Source organism: Erythrolamprus reginae, chromosome 6 (genome assembly GCF_031021105.1).
Source record: "Erythrolamprus reginae isolate rEryReg1 chromosome 6, rEryReg1.hap1, whole genome shotgun sequence".
Taxonomy (NCBI): domain Eukaryota; kingdom Metazoa; phylum Chordata; class Lepidosauria; order Squamata; family Dipsadidae; genus Erythrolamprus; species Erythrolamprus reginae.
The window spans coordinates 97,403,049-97,423,977 of NC_091955.1; the positions used below are offsets into that span (position 1 = coordinate 97,403,049).

The 20,929-nt window shown below is 44.4% G+C and overlaps 2 protein-coding genes across 2 annotated transcripts; one reads left to right on the forward strand and one right to left on the reverse strand.

Moving 5' to 3' along the window:
- The first annotated feature begins 1,176 nt into the window (after nucleotides 1-1,176).
- LOC139168821 (regenerating islet-derived protein 4-like) lies at nucleotides 1,177-9,215 on the forward strand. The gene is made up of 5 exons (XM_070754547.1): nucleotides 1,177-1,240; nucleotides 2,360-2,454; nucleotides 3,638-3,784; nucleotides 8,647-8,755; nucleotides 9,064-9,215. The coding sequence occupies exons 1-5, from the start codon at nucleotides 1,177-1,179 to the stop codon at nucleotides 9,132-9,134; spliced, it is 486 nt and encodes a 161-aa protein (XP_070610648.1). The 3' UTR covers nucleotides 9,135-9,215.
- Nucleotides 9,216-14,359: 5,144 nt separating this feature from the next.
- LOC139168813 (lithostathine-like) lies at nucleotides 14,360-20,929 on the reverse strand. The gene is made up of 6 exons (XM_070754537.1): nucleotides 20,879-20,929; nucleotides 19,942-20,020; nucleotides 19,473-19,579; nucleotides 18,170-18,313; nucleotides 15,264-15,393; nucleotides 14,360-14,765 (listed from the first exon to the last, which is right to left on the reverse strand). Exons 2-6 carry the CDS (start codon nucleotides 20,006-20,008, stop codon nucleotides 14,692-14,694), a joined length of 522 nt encoding a protein of 173 aa, XP_070610638.1. The 5' UTR covers nucleotides 20,009-20,020; nucleotides 20,879-20,929; the 3' UTR covers nucleotides 14,360-14,691.

The following is a 20,929-nucleotide window of genomic DNA, read 5'->3' on the forward strand; positions in this document are numbered from 1 at the left end:
TCTTTGGCTGAAGTTTGCTTGTGCTACCAAGCCCTCCCCTCCTAGATACAGTACAGTGATACCTTGTCTTACAAACTTAATTGGTTCCAGGATGAGGTTCTTAAGGTGAAAAGTTTGTAAGATGAAACAATGTTACCCATAGGAATCAATGGAAAAGCGATTAATGCGTGCAAGCCCAAAATTCACCCCTTTTGCCATCCGAAGCGCCCATTTTTGCACTGCTGGGATTCTCCTAAGGCTCCCCTCCATGGGAAACCCCACCTCTGGACTTCTGTGTTTTTGCGATGCTGCAGGGGAATCCCAGCATTGCAAAAATGAGCGCTTCGCTGGCAATGGAAGTCCGCAGGTGGGGTTTCCCAGAGAAGGGAGCATCAGTGAAATCGCAGCATTGCAAAAACACCAAAGTCCTTGAAACCCCACCTCCAGACTTCTGTTGCCAGCGAAGAGCCCATTTTTGTACTGCTGGGATTCCCCTGCTGGGATTCCCCTGCAGCATCACAAAAACACGGAAGTCTGGAGGTGGGGTTTCCCATGGAGGGGAGCCTCAGGGGAATCCCAGCAGTGCAACAACGGGTGCTTCGCTGGCAACGGAAGTCCGGAAGCGGGGCATCCCAGCAGCGGCGGTGGGTTTGTAAGGTGAAAATAGTTTGTAAGAAGAGGCAAAAAAATCTTAAACTCCGGGTTTGTATCTTGAAAAGTTTGTATGATGAGGCATTTGTAAGATGAGGTATCACTGTATTTGATAAAATGGGGACAATCATCTATAAATAATCTATGGATTGAGTGAATGAGAATTGAATGTTTTTAAGCTTTTAGGATGTTTTTAAAGTATTTTAACTGTTATTAATTGGATGTTTGTTGTGAGCCGCCCCGAGTCCATGGAGAGGGGTGGCATACAAATCCAATAAATAAATAATAAATAAATAAATCAGCACTTTTGTTGAATGGGAAGGGGCCCATTTCCCGGGCTTCTATTAATCACTTCCATTAACAGTTTCTGCTCCTGCTCGTCCAAACTATCTGGACTCAGGAGGCGATAAACAGCCAGAAAGACTAGGAGTCGATGAGACCCCATCCTCCTTTTAGAATTTATCCAATCTCCTTCCGAAATCAACACAGCTGGAGGACATCAATAAATGACCCCTGAGTTAGCTTGCTTTTTCTTTTCCCTTCCAGATGGGAGTCGCCTCTTTTCATCTGCCCTTTTGGGGCTTCCTGGTGGCCTCTTTCTTCATACAAGGTAGGTCTTGAAGCATTTCTAGAAGAGCCACAAAGATGGCATGAGGTCTGGAGGCTAAGTTGTATGATGATGAATGGCAAAGGGAGTCTAAAGTCTAGTCTAGCAAAGGGAAAGACTAAGAGTGGCACAATAGCAGACTTCTGGGACTTGAGGGGCTGTCACAGAGAAGAGGAAGTTGATTTATTCTCCAAAGACTAGGAGGGAAAGACAAGAACCAATGGGTAGAAACTCATTCAAGGGAGGTCCAACCTGGAAATAAGGAGAAGATTCTTGACAGGGGGAACAATTAATCAGTGAATGCCTCCCAGAGTTGTGGATGCTTCATCACTGGAAGTTTTCAGAATAGACTGGACAACCATTTGATTGGGATGACATAACTGCCCTGCCTTGAACACAAGATTGAACTTAAAGACCTCCAAGGTCCCTTCTGATGTATAATTAAAAAATGGGTGTAGTTTCAGCCATACAAATTGGGGAGAAAATCCCATGTCACGCAGGAGAATATAAAGATTGGCAGCACAGAAACATAGAAACATAGGAGACTGACGGCAGAAAAAGACCTCAGGGTCCATCTAGTCTGCCCTCATACTATTTCCTATATTTTATCTTAGGATGGATCTATGTTTATCCCAGGCATGTTTAAATTCAGTTCCTGTGGATTTACCAACCACGTCTACTGGAAGTTTGTTCCAAGGATCTACTACTCTTTCAGTCAAATAATATTTTCTCATGTTGCTTCTGATCTTTCCCCCAACTAACTTCAGATTGTGTCCCCTTGTTCTTGTGTTCACTTTCCTATTAAAAACACTTCCCTCCTGAACCTTATTTAACCCTTTGACATATTTAAATGTTTCCATCATGTCCCCCCTTTCCCTTCTGTCCTCCAGACTATACAGATTGAGTTCATTAACTCAATGTAAACTAAGTTCTCTCCTCTGATCTTCAAGTATTGAGACAACAAAGGTCAGGAAAAGCTCTAGAAGCAACGTTATTCATCCTGGACAAATTGTGGAGTCAGAGCCAGAAACGTGGGCCCAACCATGCAGTCAAAGCCATGTTTTTGTGGATATGGAACCCCATCTCCTCCTCTTTGACAACAACTCCTCTTTCCACCAACAGATCTGGAAGCAGTATCTTGTCCCGTGAGCTGGCACCTGTTTGAGCAGCACTGTTACGGATTTTTTGCGGAAAAACTGAGCTGGAGTGATGCAGAAGTAAGAGGGGCCCCATCCACCTCCATGTCTGGATTTCTGGTTCCAGCTCAGCCTATTGGCTTGCTTTCTGAGCATAATGCTTCCCTCTGGGAAAAGAGGGAGGAAGAGAGAGAGAAAGGAAGGGAGGGAAGGAAGGAAGGAAGGGAAGAGGAGAAGTGTTCAAAGGTTATGGTCAAAAAAGTCAATATGGTGGCCAAAATAATGTGTTCATGGAGGGAGGGAGGAAAGAAGGATGGAAGGAAGGAAGGAAGGAAGGAAAAAAGGAAAAAGCAGAGGTGTCCAAAGGTTATGGTCAGAAAGGTCAATATTAATCAATCAATCAATTAATTAATTATTAGACTTCAATGCCGCCCTTCTTGAAGCGACTCAGGGTGGTGATGGCCACAACAATGTGATCGTGGTTCAAATGAGGGGTCCTTGGTGCTCTCTGAGCTTGGTTATTCTCCTACAGATGTTTCATCACTCAAACTGGGTTATATCATGGGCACCAAGTTCCAAGAGCACCAAGGATCCTTCACATACTTAAACCTTAGTAGAACAAAGCATAGCTTACAGTTGTCCCATGGTAGGACTGAGGAGCAATGAACGTAACATCATAGTGGCATAGCAGAGAATTGCTGTTGCCAGATAAAGCATCTACTGTGAAGGAAACGAATTCTGGCAGGAATGGGAGCAGGTTTCCAAAACAGAAACAAAGGAGGGATGGGGGCCAGTTGAGCCAAGCATAGCGCACTCAGTTTTGTATGGTTTATCTTTGCCAACATAACTGATATGTTTCTTTTTATGAAGATACTTTCTTGAGGATAGTGACAGTAGATGGGAAGAGAAGTAGCTTGATACTTGCTAATTGTGCATATTTATGCAGATTACAATACACAATCACAGAGTTGGAAGGGACAGGTACTGCAGGGAGTCTGGATCATTGCCTTTTAGGTCCTGCTTTTGATCCCATGCGATAGAGTTTGCATGTCCTGAAGACAGGTGCTGGACGATGGAGTTGGGGAATCAGCAGGAAGGACAAGGGTAGATTGGTGGAACTGAGGGAAGGCTCTAAATCAGGGATCTCCAAACTGACGACACTGGGGAATTCTGGAAGTTGAAGTCCACAAATCTTAAAGTGGCCCCTTTGAAGGCCCTGGTCTAAGCAGGAAGCCCTCACCTGTGTCTGCTTGGTGTCTTCCAGACAGAATGTACTTCCTATGGCAGGAAGTCCCACCTTGCCTCCATCCTCAACGAACGGGAAATGGATTCCATAGCTTCTAGTCTACTCACGAACCAGAAAGAAAGATTCAGAGTCTGGATTGGACTGTACAAACTCAAGGGCTCAAGGGTGAGTAGAAGTTGGGGAAGGAAGGGTGAGAGTGGTATACGGGGGAGGGAGGGAGGGGGTTGACGAAAATAGGCCAATCCGTCAATAGCTTTACATTCAGGGCATAATTTCACCAGGACTTGAAAACAGCATGATAGCAATCGTTGTATGTGGAGGGTTCCTTGGAGAGCCTTCAAAACATTCAGTTTTGGACCTCTGAGCAACTTTGGGATCTTAAGAAGTTGACTTTGGCTATGTTACACATGTGCTCTAGATTGAGCCCGGAATGGACATAAGGGTCAATTCTCTCTAAAGGACACATTTATTCAGAACTGAGCAATAGTGTCTTCTTAGTACTGCCATGAGGATGGCTAGGAACCACATAGAATAAGGAAGGAAAGACAAGCTGATTGCACAAGAGTAGATAAACAGAGGGATTACAAAAATATCTCTATCATTTTTTCTCATCAGTGAGTATAAGCATTTTTAATAAACTCTTGCAAGTTCCAAACTCCATCATAGTCTTTGCACAACCAGGGCACCTGTGTCCCAATTTGAAGGAACTTTAATCAATGTCACCTGTGTTTGGATGCTGATCAACAGCTATGACTACAAAAAAGGCCCTTAAGTGAAGTGGGATCTTTTGGAGGTGTTTCAAGACTTCTGTGGCTTTCTCTTCTATGTGTCTTCCTTCCCGGGAGAAGTCTTAAGACATCCAGTTGGAAACATGCAACTTTCTAGTGGTGCTTGGACTACAATAACCATTCTTCTAGCCCTGAACTAACTTGATCCAGAGATCTATCTAAATGTCATGGGGGGGTTCAAATCTAGCACAAAATGGAATGTAAATCACTGGCCCATTGAAGAGCTTAAAGATCTTTGAATCTGCCCTTTATTACCTAGCAAGCTCCAAAAAGCAATGGCTACCATGCTTATTTAACAGAATAACACAATTGGAAGTGACCTTGGAGGTCTTCTAGTCTAAACCCCTGTTCAATCAGGAGACCCTATATCCGTGATGGTGAACCAAGGTGGCACGTGGAGCTATATCTGCTGGCACATGAGCCTTTGCCCTAGCTCAGATCCAGTGCGCATGTGTGTGCTGGTCAGCTGATTTTTGGCTCACACGGATGCTTGAAAGATATGGTGCAAATTGGTTCTGTGATAACCATAATCCAGCACCTTCAGAACCCTGGGATGTAATCCATCAGGTCCAAGTGATTTATATTCCAAAGGGGGTCAAAAGTCAATGCCTTTTCTTTCTTTTTCTATTTTTTTCTTACAATTTCCCTTTCCCTATTTTCTTTTGTATTTTATAATTTTATAAACTAAAAAAGAGAGAGGTTACATTCTCTCCAGAAGGAGGCAGCCTGGACCCACGGATATATATTTGGGGCTCTATCTGCCATCAATTTCAGCAGGCCAAAACCCTCTGTAAAAAGACTGTGAAATTTGGAGACACAAATATCTGAAGAGCATGGTCGCGATCTACCACATCTGTTTATAGAGAGTCCTCGTCTTCCAACCATTTGTTTAACAACAGGTAGAAGTCACAAACCAGCTCAGAAAAATTGACTTGAGACCAGTCCTCAAAACTACAACCACTGCGCTCTTACCATCGCAATTTGGGTGCCATCTGTGTATTTATGACAATTGCGGCATCTTGAAAGGGTCCTGTGATCAAAGCTTCCAACCAGCAAAGTCAACTGGCAAGGCTAGATTCACTTAAGGACCGCATGATCTTGACGGTCAGAAGAATTAACCGGTGGAATGACTTGCCTCCAGAACCTGTAGGTGCTTCATTGCTGGAGGTTTTAAAGAAGAGACTGAACAGCCATTTGTCTGAAATAGTATAGAGTTTTCTGTCTGAGTAGGGGGTTGGACTAGAAGACCTTGAAGGGTCCCTTTCAATTTGGTTATTCTGTTCTGTTTGGATTTGCTTAACAACGGCAATAAAATGGTTGTAAAATAGGATCTGGTCAGATAGGGAGTCACTTAGTGACAGAAATCCCAATCCTAATTGCATCGTAAAACAAGGACTCTCTATAGACCACACGACCTTTCTTGGCTGTGCAGCACCTAAAAATATATCGCCAGGCATGGGGGAACTGAGACACCTCCCTAGGCTTTTATATTTTATGATTGGTATGTATGTGTTGTTTGGTTTTAAATGAGGGGTTTTCTATGGGTTTCTTTTTAATATTGGATTTGTTCTTTGACATTGTTTTTACTATTGTTGTGAGCCGCCCCGAGTCTTCGGAGAGGGGCGGCATACAAATCTATTACCATTTTTATTTCTAGTCTCTCTTTTATGGTTATGCTTTTGGTAGGTTGGGTTATAGTTTCTTTCTATGTGGACTGATGCAAGGAGTGAGTTAAATAGCTCTGCTTTCTCTCTACTTCCTTTTAATTCCTCGCCTTCTTCTCTCTTTGGTGGCCCAACCGCTATGTATATGTTGAAATACACTTTTTTCATTATCTTTGACATTTGTTGCAAGTCTTTGTTCATTTTGAATCTTTGCTTTCCCGAGTTGGGGATTGGAGCTATCTGCTGATATTCTGCCTTATTTAGGTGTCCCTCTTTACATTTCCCCCTGTTCTTTTTGTCTTTCAGTTTATAGGAGAGGTATTTTTGTAATGATGATGGTTTCTTCTCCCCCCCCATTTTTCAGTGGTATTGTGCTGGGCTGGACTTATGTATATTTTTAGTTTTCCTGAAACTCTGTATGCATGTAATCACCTGAGCCTGGATTTATTCTCTTATGTTTTAGAATAGAATGTAGAATATAGAACCTTAGGGCTAGAAGGGACCTCAGAGGTCTTCTAGTCTAACCTCCTGCTCAAAGTAGAAGCCCTACACCACCCCAATCAATTGGTTCTCCAGTCTATTTTTGAAAGCCTCCAGGGATGGAATACCCACAATGTCTGAAGGCAAAGCCATTCCACTGATTGTTCTCCCTGTTAGGAAATTTCACACTAGGTTGGATTCCCCTTTGATAACCTTCCACCATTACTTCTTGTCCTAGCTACAGATGCTTTGAAGAATAATCCCCTCTGCTCTGTGGCAGCCCTTGAAATATTGGAAGACTGCTATCACATCACCCCTGATCCTTCTTTTCGGTAGACTGCAACTGCAACTGCAACTGTTCATCATATTTCATTTCATTTATTCATTTATTCATTTGTCCAATACACAAATACATAGGAAGAAAAATAGACATGTAGTAATATATATAAGGGTAAAAGTAAACTTAGAGGAGAGGATATATGAAAGAAAGAAAATATATATGATAAGTGAGAGAAAGGAAAGACAATTGGACAGGGGACGAAAGGCACACCAGTGCACTTATGTACGCCCCTTACTGGCCTCTTAGGAACCTGGGGAGGTCAATCGTGGAGAGTCTAAGGGAGAAGTGTTGGGGGTTAGGGGTTGACACAATTGAGTCCGGCAATGAGTTCCACGCTTCGATAACTCGATTGTTGAAATCATATTTTTTACAGTCAAGTTTGGAGTGGTTCGTATTAAGTTTGAATCTGTTGCGTTCTCTTGTGTTGTTGTGGTTGAAGCTGAAGTAGTCATTGACCGGTAGGACGTTGCAGCATATGATCTTATGGGCAATACTCAGATCATGTTTTAGGCGCCGTAGTTCTAGGCTTTCTAGGCCCAGGATTGTCAGTCTATTTTCGTAGGGTATTCTGTTTCGAGTGGAGGAGTGAAGGGCTCTTCTGGTGAAATATCTTTGGACATTTTCAAGGGTGTTGATGTCTGAGATGTGGTATGGGTTCCAGACAGATGAGCAGTAGTCTAGGATGGGTCTGGCAAAAGTTTTGTAGGCTCTGGTGAGTAGTGTGAGATTGCCTGAGCAGAAGCTGCGTAGGACCAGGTTAACAACTCTTGAAGCTTTTTTGACGATATTGTTGCAGTGGGCTTTAGCACTTAGGTTTCAGCCTCCAGCCTTCTAATCTTTGTTGTGTTTTGTATTGTGATGATATTCTAAGTGTGACCTCACTAGTGCGGTGTTAAGCAATGCTGTTATCATTTTCTGATCTGGAGCCTTTCTTGGGATTTTTTGCGCAGCTGAAGCAGACTGCCAGCTTATACTTAAGTGGTTGTCCCCCTGGGACACCTTGACCTCTCTTACATTTGGTCCTTCTTGCTGTTGAGAAATACAGTTGAAATGAAATATCCTGTGAGATTCAGAAAAACCTTTGGAGCATTCTGACTTGGCTGCATCTTTTTCATACAAAAGTCTTTTCTACCTCTGTTCTTTGAGATATCATTAACTGGAGAAGCTAGAGACTGAATTTGGTTGTGTGCTTTTGGCAGCTGCACATCCTCCCATCACCAACAATATGTTGTTACTTATGTTGTGATCTAAAAGAAAAACCAAAATTTCGTATTGCGTTTAAAAAAAATATCAGTCTGTCTTTGCTGAGGGTAAATTTCGCAATCTGCATTTTCTTACTATCTTCGTTACTCAACTTTATCAAGGTACCTCCTGTTTCTTGTCAATCTTCCTATTACCTGGAAACCAGAATGTTGCGTAATGTAATGTACAGCGGTACAGAATGTAATGTACAGAATGTTGCATAATGGAACTTAATTCATTCCGTGACCAGGCTCTTAAGTAGAAAGGTTTGTAAGAAGAAGCAATTTTTCCCATAGGAATCAATGTAGAAGCAAAGAATGTATGCGATTGGGGAAACCACAGGGAGGGTGGAGGCCCTGTTTCCTCCCAGGAGATTCCTTAGAGAGGCCCCACGGAGGCTTCTCCCCGCCTTTTCCGGCCCTGTTTCCTCCCAGGAGATTCCTAGAGAGGCCCCACGGAGGCTTCTCCCTGCCTTTTCCGAGATGACACCACTGTTGCTTCCTCTCTCTACAGAACCGAGTGAGATGGGTAGATGCATCCGTGGTGGAGTACCTTCCTTGGGCACCCAGACAACCTTCTAGCTGCCAAGACAGGCAGAATTGTATCGAGCTATATGCCGATGGTAAGGGAAAGAGTTCTTGTTTTAATATACCAGACTTGTCAAGTATGTCTTCTCCAAGTGTCTCAGGGTTGTTAAGCAAATCTGGCTTCCCCATGACCTTTTCTTGTCAGATCACATGACCTCAGGATACTGCAACCATCATAAACATATACCCGTCACCAAATGTTCAAATTTTGATAACTTGATCATGAAAGTACTGCAACATCCTTTCTGACAAAATACCTTGTTGTCTTAGGTACAAATCATAAGATTGCTACAAAAAATTACAACAAAATCTAACCAGTTATTTGATTTTTTCCCCTACCTAGACTATAGAGCATGGAATGACCAGTATTGTGACGTCAAACAGGCCTATATTTGCAAGATGGGTATGTACTAAAGGTTGATGGATGCACCTGGAAGATTGTAAGCCAGAATCTCCCTGGATACTACCACACCAGCCTGCTGACCCACAGAAGAAACCATGGGGTGTCACTAATCAATAAACTCCAATCCAAGTGCAGATGATGGTTCTGAATTTTTCTCTTGTGTGTTTTCATTCCTTGAGAGGACTCACAGTGCTCATTGCCTAAAAAAAAATATACCAAATCCAAAATGAACCAATCCAGGCAGCACCAATGATGTTCCCTAGTTGAGTGGATATTTATTTATTATTTATTTATTTATTGGATTTGTATGCCGCCCCTCTCCGGAGACTCGGGGCGGCTAACAGCAACAATAAAGCAGTGTACAATAGTAGTCTGATGTTAGAAATAATTAAAAGCCCATTCCGACATCAAAAATGTCTCCAAAACTACCACTAGAGCCATGTGACATCACCGTCACACACAGACCAATTGATGCTCTTTGAAATACCTTCAATAAACCCAAAGAAAGGGGCAAAGCTGGTGTTGCTATGTCCTGCGTTGTTACACTACTTCTGCAAACGGCTCTGTCTTGCTGGTGACTGACAAAACATCAAAGGTATTGCTCCAGGCACCCATAGTATGAGATGCCACAAGGAACGTAGACCCTGGGTGATCCCTAGTAATCCCCTGCTGGAACCTGGACATCACACACAGCCCCCTGCAAGTGTCCCCTTTAGATGAGGAAAGAGACGCAGAGCGATCTGGGGCAGGGGCCTCACCTGGCAGGTGCCCAGAGGTAGGAGAGCCACACTCACCTGTCCCTTTGCCTCCATAGCTAGCAAGTCTGCTCAGTGGCAACTCCAACTTTTCTTCCTGCAAAGGGAATGGAGGCATTTATATGCTGTTATTGGCAGCTAAGCCGTTAACAGAAACATAGAAGACTGACGGCAGAAAAAGACCTCCTGGTCCATCTAGTCTGCCCTTATACTATTTCCTGTGTTTTATCTTACAATGGATATATGTTTATCTCAGGCATGTTTAAATTCGGTTACTGTGGATTTACCAACCACGTCTGCTGGAAGTTTGTTCCAAGGATCTACTACTCTTTCAGTGAAATAATATTTTCTGATGTTGCCTTTGATCTTTCCCCCAACTAACTTCAGATTGTGTCCCCTTGTTCTTGTGTTCACTTTCCTATTAAAAACACTTCCCTCCTGGACCTTATTTAACCCTTTAACATATTTAAATGTTTCCATAAAACATTCCATGTAACCATAAAACCACATACAGCTTCAGGCTAAATGGCAAAGTGGAAGGAGAGAATAAGAATCCAGTCATTGTTGGCTTGAGGGGCTGCCTTCATTTCTTAGAGCAGAATAAAGAATACAGGAGAACAGAGTTGTGAAAGGACCTTGGAGATGTCCTGAGGCAGGGGTATCCAAACGTGGACTTCAACTCCCAGAAGCCCCCAGCCAGCCAACCATGCCAGGGAATCCTGGGAATTGAAGTCCCCAAGTCTTAAAGCCCAGGTGACAGGCCAAGTCCAACCTCTTGCTCAATAAGGAGAGAATGTTTGAATCAAGTCCTGCTTGAAAGAAGACAGAAGGACGAATGAGTTTGGGTCCCAAATCTCTTCTCCCACTTCAGGCCTCCTCTGATGAGAGAAGCCCAGGAGATGGACCGAACCAAAGCTCTTGAGCGTTTTTAGTATTAAAGCACTAAACACTAAAAAGGGGCTGGCTTTCTTTCTTCTCCTTTTCCTTCCTTATTCTTTTTTCTCTTTCATTCTTTCCTTCCTTTTTCTTTTCTTTTTTCTTTCTCTTTCCTTCCTTCCTTCTTCCTTTTTGTTTTGTTTTCTTTTTTCTCTTATTCTTTTCCTTCCTTCCTTCCTTTTGTTTTTTCCTTCCTTCCTGCCTGCCAGCTTACTTTTATTTCTCCTTTCTTTCTCATTCTTTCTTTCTTTCCTTTCTTTCTTTCCTTCCTTCTTTCCTTCCTCTTTCTTTCTTTCTTTCCTTCCTTCTTTCTTTTTCTTCCTTCCTTCCTTCCTTCCTTCCATTCCTTCCTTCCTTCCTTCTTCCTTTCTTTCCTTCCTTCCTTCCTTTCCTTCCTTCCTTCCTTTTGTTTTTTCCTTCCTTCCTGCCTGCCAGATTACTTTTATTTCTCCTTTCTTTCTCATTCTTTCTTTCTTTCTTTCCTTTCTTTCTTTCCTTCCTTCTTTCCTTCCTCTTTCTTTCCTTTCTTTCCTTCCTTCTTTCTTTTTCTTCCTTCCTTCCTTCCCTTCCTTCCTTCTTCCTTTCTTTCCTTCCTTCCTTTCCTTCCTTCCTTCCTTTTGTTTTTTCCTTCCTTCCTGACTGCCAGCTTACTTTTATTTCTCCTTTCTTTCTCATTCTTTCTTTCTTTCCTTTCTTTCTTTCCTTCCTTCTTTCTTTTTCTTTCTTCCTTCCTTCCCTTCCTTCCTTCTTCCTTCCTTTCCTTCCTTCCTTTTGTTTTTTCCTTCCTTCCTGCCTGCCAGCTTACTTTTATTTCTCCTTTCTTTCTTTCCTTTCTTTCTTTCTTTCTTTCCTTTCTTTCTTTCTTTCCTCCCTTCTTTCCTGCCTTCTTTCCTTCCTCTTTCTTTCTTTCCTTCTTTTTCTTTCTTTCCTTCCTTCCTTCCCTTCCTTCTTTCCTTTCCTTTCATTCCTTCCTTCCTTCCTTCCTTCCTTCCTTCCTTCCCTTTTCATGTATTTATTTTATATGCTGCCATCTCGCTATCACATGCCTCTGGGTGGGGGGGAGAGAAGGGCACAAACAATCTAAAATATTAAAACAACGAACACTGGTAGTCCCTAACTTACGACCTCAATGGAGGCCAGAGTTTCTGTGGCTAAGCAAGGGGGTTGTTAAGTGAGTCAGGGCCGATTTTACATCCCTTTTTTGCCACGGTTGTTAAACAATTCTCTGTGATTGTTAAGTGAATCGAGCAGCTGCTAAGTGAACCCAGCTTCCGACCCCCCAAGACCACACAAATGTATACTGTACTTTTATATAAATAAACATATTTTACATCTCTATTTACATTATTAGTACATCAGGAGAAAATTCCTCAGGTAAATCAGGGAACAGCACAAGAGAAAAGGCGGGAAAACAAAGAACCTCCCCCTTTACACCCAGCAACCAATCACAGCTCAGATTGCCTCATGCAGGAGCCAAGACTCTCCAATCAATCAAGCACAAATGTGTATTCTGGCCCTTTGCACAATTTACTGTCCCTGCTATTAAATTAAACAAATTAATTTAATTAATTAAACTCCAGAAGTTGTGTGTGCTCCATCACTGGAGGCTTTTAAAAACAACTGTTTCTCTGAACTGGTGGAGGGCCTCCTGCCTAAGCAGGGGGTTGGGCTACATGACCTCTGAGGTCCCTTCCTATCTTTTCAGATAGACTGAGGCAAGAACCATTCCTCTGTTTAAGTATACTTGTTTTTTATTTGATGACAAAGCTTTTGGGATGAGAAGCAAAATGTTCCTTCTTCTCCCACAAGCAAAAAAAATCTTCGACACACACTAAGAATGGTGGCAGGAATTGGGTACATCTAATTCAATGAAAAGAAGGGCTGGGGTGACATGGTAATGGCCTTTTAATATTTAAGGGGGTCAATTGATTTTCCAAAGCACTAGAAAGCAAGAGAAGAAACAATGGATGGAAACCAACTAAGGAGAGAAGCAACCTAGAACTAGGGAGAAATCTCCTAACAATGAAGATAATTAACCGGTGGAACAGCTTGCCACCAGAGGTTGTGGGTGCTCCGTCATTGGAGGGTTTTAGGGAAAGATTGGACAGCCATCTAGAATGGTATAGGGTCTACTGATTGAATGGGGGTGGACTAGAAGACCTCCAAGGTCCCTTTAATTGATTGGTTTGAAGGAATCCATTTCGTCAATAAACCCCCCTTCATTGGATGCATATTATAGATGGTTGATTCATAAGAAAGATCAGTTGAAATATATACCATTGCATTATGATAATGTAATAACAGTTGGGAGGGACCTTGGAGGTCTTCTAGTCCAACCCTCTGCTTAGGCAAGAAACCCTAGATGTCTTCAGACAGATGGTTAAGAACTTCCATTGTTGGGGCATTCACATCTTCTGGAGGCAAGCTGTTGCACAGATTAATTGTTCTGTCAGGAAATTTCTCCTTAGTTCTAAGTTGCTTCTCTCCTTGATTAGTTTCCACCCATTGCTTCTTGTTCTACCCTCAGGTGCTTTGGAGAATAGCCTGACTCCCTCTCCTTTGTGGAAACCCCTGAGATACTGGAAGACTGCTCTCGTGTCTCCCCTGGTCCTTCTTTTCATTCAACTAGTCAGGCCCAGTTCCTGCAACGTTCTTTATATCTTTTAGCCTCCAGTTTATAATCATATTTGTTGCTCTTCTCTGCACTTTTTCTAGAATCTCAACATCCTTTTTGCATCATGGCGATCAAAACTGAATACAGTATTCCAAGTGCGGCCTCACCAAGGCCTTATAAATTGGTATCAACACTTCACATGATCTTGATTCTATTCCTCTGTTAATGCAGCCTAGAACTGTGTTGGCTTTTTTGGCAGCTGCAGCACAGAGCTGGCTGGTATTTAAGTGATTGTCCACTAGGACTACAAATAGTATTTAGTGCAAAATAAGACATGCAAATAATTTTTCTGCGGACCACCAAGTTTCTTACAGACCACCACTGGTTCACAGATCACCAATTGGTGACCACTGGACTAGATGACCTCCGAGGTCCCTTTCCACATATTCTGTTATTCTATCAGATGGAATTGAAGATCCAGAGTAGGTTGACTTTTATTTGCATTAAATTCTCATGAGTCTCAGGATAGCTGATATTCATGGGATTAGGGGGCTGGATGGAAGCATGGGAGTTAAACACACAAACATGCACACACACATACACAGACACACACAGAGAGAGACACCAGTTTTCGAGGTGAGAATCCTGCCCACCCAGATGGACACAGGAATTAAGTTGGATTTCGCAGAAGAGCTGCTTCATCCAAACTGATGCAATCACCCTGACAGAGCAGGTATTGTGACTCCCCCCAAATCAAAGGACCATCTTTATGTCTTTGGACGGATGTCTTTGAAATGCTTTGCAAATGAAGGTCTGGGGGCCACACTCACCCACCGAGAAGGGTGTGTGGCTGTGTTCACATCTACTCTCTTGGCAGCCAAATAAGGGCCAAAGAAATCCACCCTGGACAAAAGAGAAAGGACCTTCCCCATTTTACTTCAGTAAAGCCAAGAAGCAGTTTGCTCTTTATTGATTTTTCCAATTTGCATGCAGCCAGGTGTCCCAGGTGACTCTGGGCAGTTTACAGTGGAATAGAAACACAGGTACAAACACCTTAAAAGCATTGAGGTTAGCAACCATCAACAATTAGCAAGAAGCACAACAGGAGGGTTAGGAACTTTGCTCCAGGAGGTTGGTTGTCCAATTGGGAGGAAGACGGTCCAGGAGGGTCAGGAGGTGGAAGGAAGGTGTTGCAGAAGCCGCCTTAGATGCTGCCCAACGAGGAAGAGGCCCTCTGCTCCTCTCCTCTGTGGCTGGTTAGGCCTATACGGAAGCTCTGTACTTGCAGATGAAGGGCAGGGCAGTGTGGCAGGCGCGCTGGGTCCACCTGGCTGCGGCTGGAGGGGAGAAGGACCAGAAAGGCTGTTAGACTTGTGATGAAGAAAGTCAGCCTTTTAGTTGATTGAAAGATGCCATTGAGGTAGGGAAGGGAAGGGAGGATGAAAAGAAGGGAAGGAAGGAGGGGGGAGGGAGATGAGAGGGGGAGGGAGAAAGGGAGGGGAGGAAGGAGAGAGCGAGGGAAGAGGAGGAGGGAAGGAACGACAGGCTGGAAAAAATGAGGGGGCCTGGAGGGAAGGAAAGGGTAGGGGGAGGAAGAAAGGATAGGAGGGAGGGAAGGGAGGGAGGGAAGGGAGAAAGAAAGGGAGGGAAAGAGGGAGAAGGGAAGAGGGAAGGGAGGGAGGGAAGGGAGAAAGAAAGGGAGGGAAAGAGGGAGGAGGGAAGGGAAGGGAGGGAGGGAAAGAGAAAGGAAGGGAAGAATTGAGGGAGACCTCCAAGGGGGACCTCCTTAGGTGACCTCCTCATCATTTCCCCCCTTTTTCTGTAGAGAGACTCACTTGCTGGGTTATGGATGTTGCTGACCGAGACGCACTGGGCACTGGAAACGGTGGTGCTGGGGCTTCTGTTGTCCCAGAGGGTGTTTCCTGGGGTGTAGGTGGTTGAATCACTCCACTGCCAGTTGAGTTTCTATGGAGGTGGAAAAGGGACATTAAATGAGCCAAGCATTGGTTTCATTTCATTTTATTGTTGTTTCCCCAGCCTGGTGCTCTCCAGAGGTCTGGAATCATCAACTGCCCATAGGTTTCTTTGGTGGCAGGTGAGGAAACAGGTTTTGAGAATCAAAGACAATTTGTCAAGGAAACGTTGTGTAGGCTTGGTTTTCTCTTCCCCACAACGTCTCACAACTTCAGATCGTGCAGAATGCAGCTGCGAGAGCAATCATGGGCTTCCCCAAATATGCCCATGTTACACCAACACTCCGCAGTCTGCACTGGTTGCCGATCAATTTTCAGTCACAATTCAAGGTGTTGGTTATGACCTATAAAGCCCTTCATGGCATCGGACCAGAATATCTCCGGGATCGCCTTCTGCCACACGAATCCCAGTGACCGGTTAGGTCCTACAAAGTTGGCCTTCTCCGGGTCCCGTCGACTAAACAATGTTGTTTGGCAAGACCCAGGGGAAGAGCCTTCTCTGTGGCAGCCCCGGCCCTCTGGAACTAGCTCCCCCCAGATATCAGAGTTGCCCCCACCCTCCTTGCCTTTCGCAAGCTCCTTAAAACCCACCTCTGTCGTCAGGCATGGGGGAATTTAAATTTCCCTTCCCCCTAGGCTTATAGAATTTATACATGCTATGAGTTGTTCTTTAAATTGGGTTTTTTTAGATTGTTTTTAATATTAGATTTGTTCACATTGTCTTTTTTATTGTTGTTAGCCGCCCCGAGTCTTCGGACAGGGGCGGCAAAGAAATCTAATAAATACAAATACAAATTATGCAATGAAATGCAACCACTCCAGGGGAAGTGAGTGGGTGCTCCACCCCTGGAGGTTTTCAAGAAGGGCTTGGACAACTGCTTGTCTGAAATGCTACAGGGCCGTGATGGCAAGCCTATAGCAAGCCTGCCAGAGGTGGCACACAGAGCCCTCTCTGTGGGCTTCTGCACGGATGGACGGGGGGGACGGACGGACGGACGCAGTGGGGCAGCAAAAATGGAGCTCCACCCCAGAGCACCCAATTTGCACTGAACGATGTTGAAGGAAAATGCATCAGCCACGCGCACAGTGTGGGAGTAAAAAATCTGGTAGCCCCTCACTGGGCACACATGCCATCACCAGCTGGTCTTCTGGGTTCTGTTGCACACAAGTGTGTGAGCAGCTGGTCTGGCATGCACAAGCTGGACCCCGGAGGAGGAGCTGGCTGCCACGCACATGCGCACACGCAAACTGCTGTCCTCCAGCAGGCACATGAGCTCCAGTTTCATCACTCGGCGCCAAAACTGTTAACCCCCTGCTTGACCAGGGGTAGGCAAAGTTAGCTCTTCTATGACATGTGGACTTCAACTCCCAGAATTCCTGAGATACCCTGATTGGCTCAGGATTTATTGATTGATTGATTGATTGATTTATTAATAAATAAATAAATCAATAAATCAATAAATCAATAAATCCTGAGCCAATCAGGGTATCTCAGGAATTCTGGGATAAATAAATAAAGGGGAAAGGATAGAAGAAAAGATATGAGAATAGAATATGTCAATAAAGAATAGAGCATGGTTCTCAACCTTTCTAATGCCGCGACCCCTTAATACAGTTCCTCATCTTGTGGTGACCGCCAACCATAAGTTTAGCGCCAATTTTTCCAACAGATCTTTAAGCTGATTGGCAAGAGGTCAGAGGGACACCCCCCCCTGTAAACTCCTGATTGGTTGGATATGTTCTGAAATGCCAGAATAGAAGCTTCAGTTGCTAACACCATTGGAAATTTGTCTTTTCCCATGGTCTTAGGTGACCCCTGTGAAATGTTCATTCAACCCCCAAAGGGGTCCTGACCCCAAGGTTGAGAACCACTGGAATAGAGGAAAGGATATATTCTGGGAGTTGAAGTCCACACGTCATAGAAGAGCCAGCTTTGCCTACCCTGGGTCTAGAAGAAAGTCCCTTCTGTTCTTCTATTATCTTTGGTGAAATGAGTGGCTCAAAATATTGATGAATAAATAACTCTGGAATCTGACGGTGGAGAGGTCTCTTCTTCCCACCTGGAGATCTTAAGGGCACCAGCTCCCAAGGAGAATCTCCTAACTGGATTGTGGACTCATGTTCTTGTTCCCATCAAGGAACATCGTCCTCCTCCCCAGTCAGTGCCATCCCCAGATGGCCTTGGGAGCTGCCCACACTTCCCACGGCACAGGGCTGATCCCAAAGCCATGAAATTATTATTATTATTATTATTATTATTATTATTATTATTATTATTATTATTATTATTATTATTTAGATTTGTATGCCGCCCCTCTCCATAGACTCAGGGCGGCTCACAACAACAATAAAACAATGTATAACAAATCTAATAATTTAAAAGTCACTAAAAACCCCTTATTAAAAAGCAAAAGCATACACACAGACATACCATGCATAAACTGTATAGGCCCCATATACCAGGGTGATATGACAGAAAAAACATATAGCCCCTCCCTGGTATAAAGCTGAAGGGATCAGATCCTGTGGCCTGGAGGTTAATTCTCTGCCTTAAAATGCAGAAGCTACAGGATCAAATCCCAGTAAGGGTATGGCTAGCTGATAAGGCCAGAACAAGGCCAAAATAGTGCTATCCTAGTCTCCCTTAATTTAAAAAAAAAATTCCGTGACTCTCCCCAGAGGATTGGAAGGAAAGTGGAATGCCAACGTTTGTGTCTGGAGTATCTGGGGGTCTGTGAGATGAAGCCCACCCCCAAAGACATGCCTACCCTGCCCTCTTCCACAGCGTGCAGTCCAGTCCAGGCATCTGTGGCAGTGCTGGAGCGCCTGATGTGGGAGGAGACAATTTTTTCCTCCGCAGCATTGTGAAAAGTAGCCAAGTGGCTTCCACTCCTTAAGTGCTGGCACTCGATCTGTAGACAAAAAGAGAAAGAATTGCAAAATAAGAGGGTAACTGAATAAGAGAGTAACAAAAAAAACAGAATAAGACTAGCAGAATAATGACATTTATAGCATTTAGACTTATATACCACTTCACAGGGCTTTACAGTCCACTCTAAGCAGTTTATAGAGAGTAAATTGTCACAGCTGATGAGCCTTTTTAAAAAAAAAATAAAAAAACTTTTTAAAAGCATTTTAAAAAACTACTTATTTGCTGGAACTGTGACTCTGTGAAGTTCCTGCATTGTTGCAGGGGCCATTTTGTGTGAAGTCGAGTTGTTTCTGCATTGTGTAAGAGTCAGTTGTGTAGCTTTTATGTTAGTTTTGCGCAAAGTGTCACAGTTGGTTTTTGAGCTTTTTGTGTCCATGACCACCAAGCCACACCTACCAAACCAGTAGGGATAATTTTCTGCTTTCAACACTGGAGTGGGACCTTTAAAAAAAATAATCCTGAGAAATAGGATAATAATTGGCCACCATTCAGACGGACACCTTCCTAATTCACTGAAATATAAGGGGGTGGGGGGAGCCTAAAGACCTGTGTCCAGTTCTGGAGACCTCACCTACAAAAAGATATTGACAAAATTGAAGGGGTCCAAAGACGGGCTACAAGAATGGTGGAAGGTCTTAAGCATAAAACGTATCAGGAAAGACTTCATGAACTCCATCTGTAGAGTCTGGAGGACAGAAGGAAAAGGGGGGACATGATCGAAACATTTAAATATATTAAAGGGTTAAATAAGGTCCAGGAGGGAAGTGTTTTTAATAGGAAAGTGAACACAAGAACAAGGGGACACAATCTGAAGTTAGTTGGGGGAAAGATCAGAAGCAATGTGAGAAAATATTATTTGACTGAAAGAGTAGTAGATGCTTGGAACAAACCTCCAGCAGACGTGGTAGATAAATCCACAGTAACTGAATTGAAACCTGCCTGGGATAAACATAGATCCATCCTAAGATAAAATACAGGAAATAGTATAGGGGCAGACTAGATGGACCAGGAGGTCTTTTCTGCCATCAGACTTCTATGTTTCTATGTTTCCAAGATTCTGCTCTGAGAGCCAGTTAAAGGTCATTCTAATCTCGCTGATGGGGAGACAGACAAAACCTTTCTTTGTGTACCACACTGACCTCTGCTTCGTCCCAGGTGAGGGCCCTATAAACTGGGTGGTAGCATCTCAGTCGATAATAAAGTGCCTGTTCGGGGCACTTGGACCGAGCCTGGATTTTGGGTGATCCTGAAGGAGACACAGAACCATCGTTAGAACAGCTGCTTTGGAGGGGGTGCGTTTGTCCAGTCCCTCCCGATGAAATGGAATCCACTTCCAGTCCATCAACACCACCTCCGCCGCCCTTCAGGACAGTCAGGAAGACATTTGCCAGCTGCAAAGGTCCCTGCCTGCACCTCCCCTGGTGCCCGAGCGAAAGGGGGAAGCTTTGCCCCCCCCTCCACCCCCAATGGCCTTGGCTGGGCCTCCTTCAGAGGACACGGAGGGGGCAACCAAGGAAGAGGGCAGGTAGGCTGGGCTCCCTCTTCCTTCCAACTCCTCCGGTGTCCACTGGGCGGGCTCAACCTCCTCTTCTGGCAGGTGGCACTCACCTTCCACCAAGGAGGTCACCGTCATGCAGGCCAAGAGGCAGAATGCCCAGAAGGTTTGGTCTCCCATCCTCTTGTTCTCCTAAAACACACAAAAAACACAAGCGCAAGAAGCGAGATGGTCACAGCAGCACCAGGCCCAACAGAAGGCAAAAAGGGGACACAGCACAAGGACACACACACACACACCCAGAGGGGCTGGACGTGGAGAGCCCAGGATGGGCAGGGGAAGATCCGAGGTGCCCTTCAGCCCCTTCGCCCACCACAAGCTTAGAGGAAACTCCATCTTTGGTGGTTGTGGAGGATCCTAAAATGGTTGTGAGGGAGTTCCTAATGTTGGGATTTAATGAGTGTAGTGACACTATTCCTTCCTTCCTTCCTTCCTTCCTTCCTTCCTTCCTTCCTTCCTTCCTTCCTTCCTCCCTTCCTTCCTTCCTCCCTCTCTCCTTCACTTTTGCCTTCTCCTACTTTGCTTTCGTCTCTCATTTGTCGTACCTCCCCTCCTTCTTCCCTTTCTCATCTTCCCTTTCTCATCTCTTCCTTCCTTCCCTCCTTTGTTTTTGCCTTCTTCAACGCCTTTGTCTCTCCTTTTCTTCCCTCCCTCCCTTCCTCCCTTCCTCTTTCCTTCCTCCCTCCCTCCCTCCCTTCCCTCCCACTCTCTCCCCTTTGCTTTTGCTTTCTCCTTCGTTGCCTTCCTTTGCCTCCCCCTCCCTCCCTTTCCTTCCTTCCCTCCCTTATTCCTTTGCTTTCTCCTCTTTCTTACCATACTTCCTCTCTTTTCCTCTCCTTCTTTCCTTCCTCTCTCTCTCTCCCTCCCTTCCTCCCCTCTTCCTGCTTCTCCTTCCAACTTTCCTTCTTTCCATCTTGACAACTTCAAGAAAGACAAAACGCCCGATGACAAGATGACGGAGAGCCCTGAAATGGACGCCCCCCTTCTCACCTCTGCTGTCTCCTGCTGGACGAGTGGCTGTGGTTGTGTCTTCTATCAAGA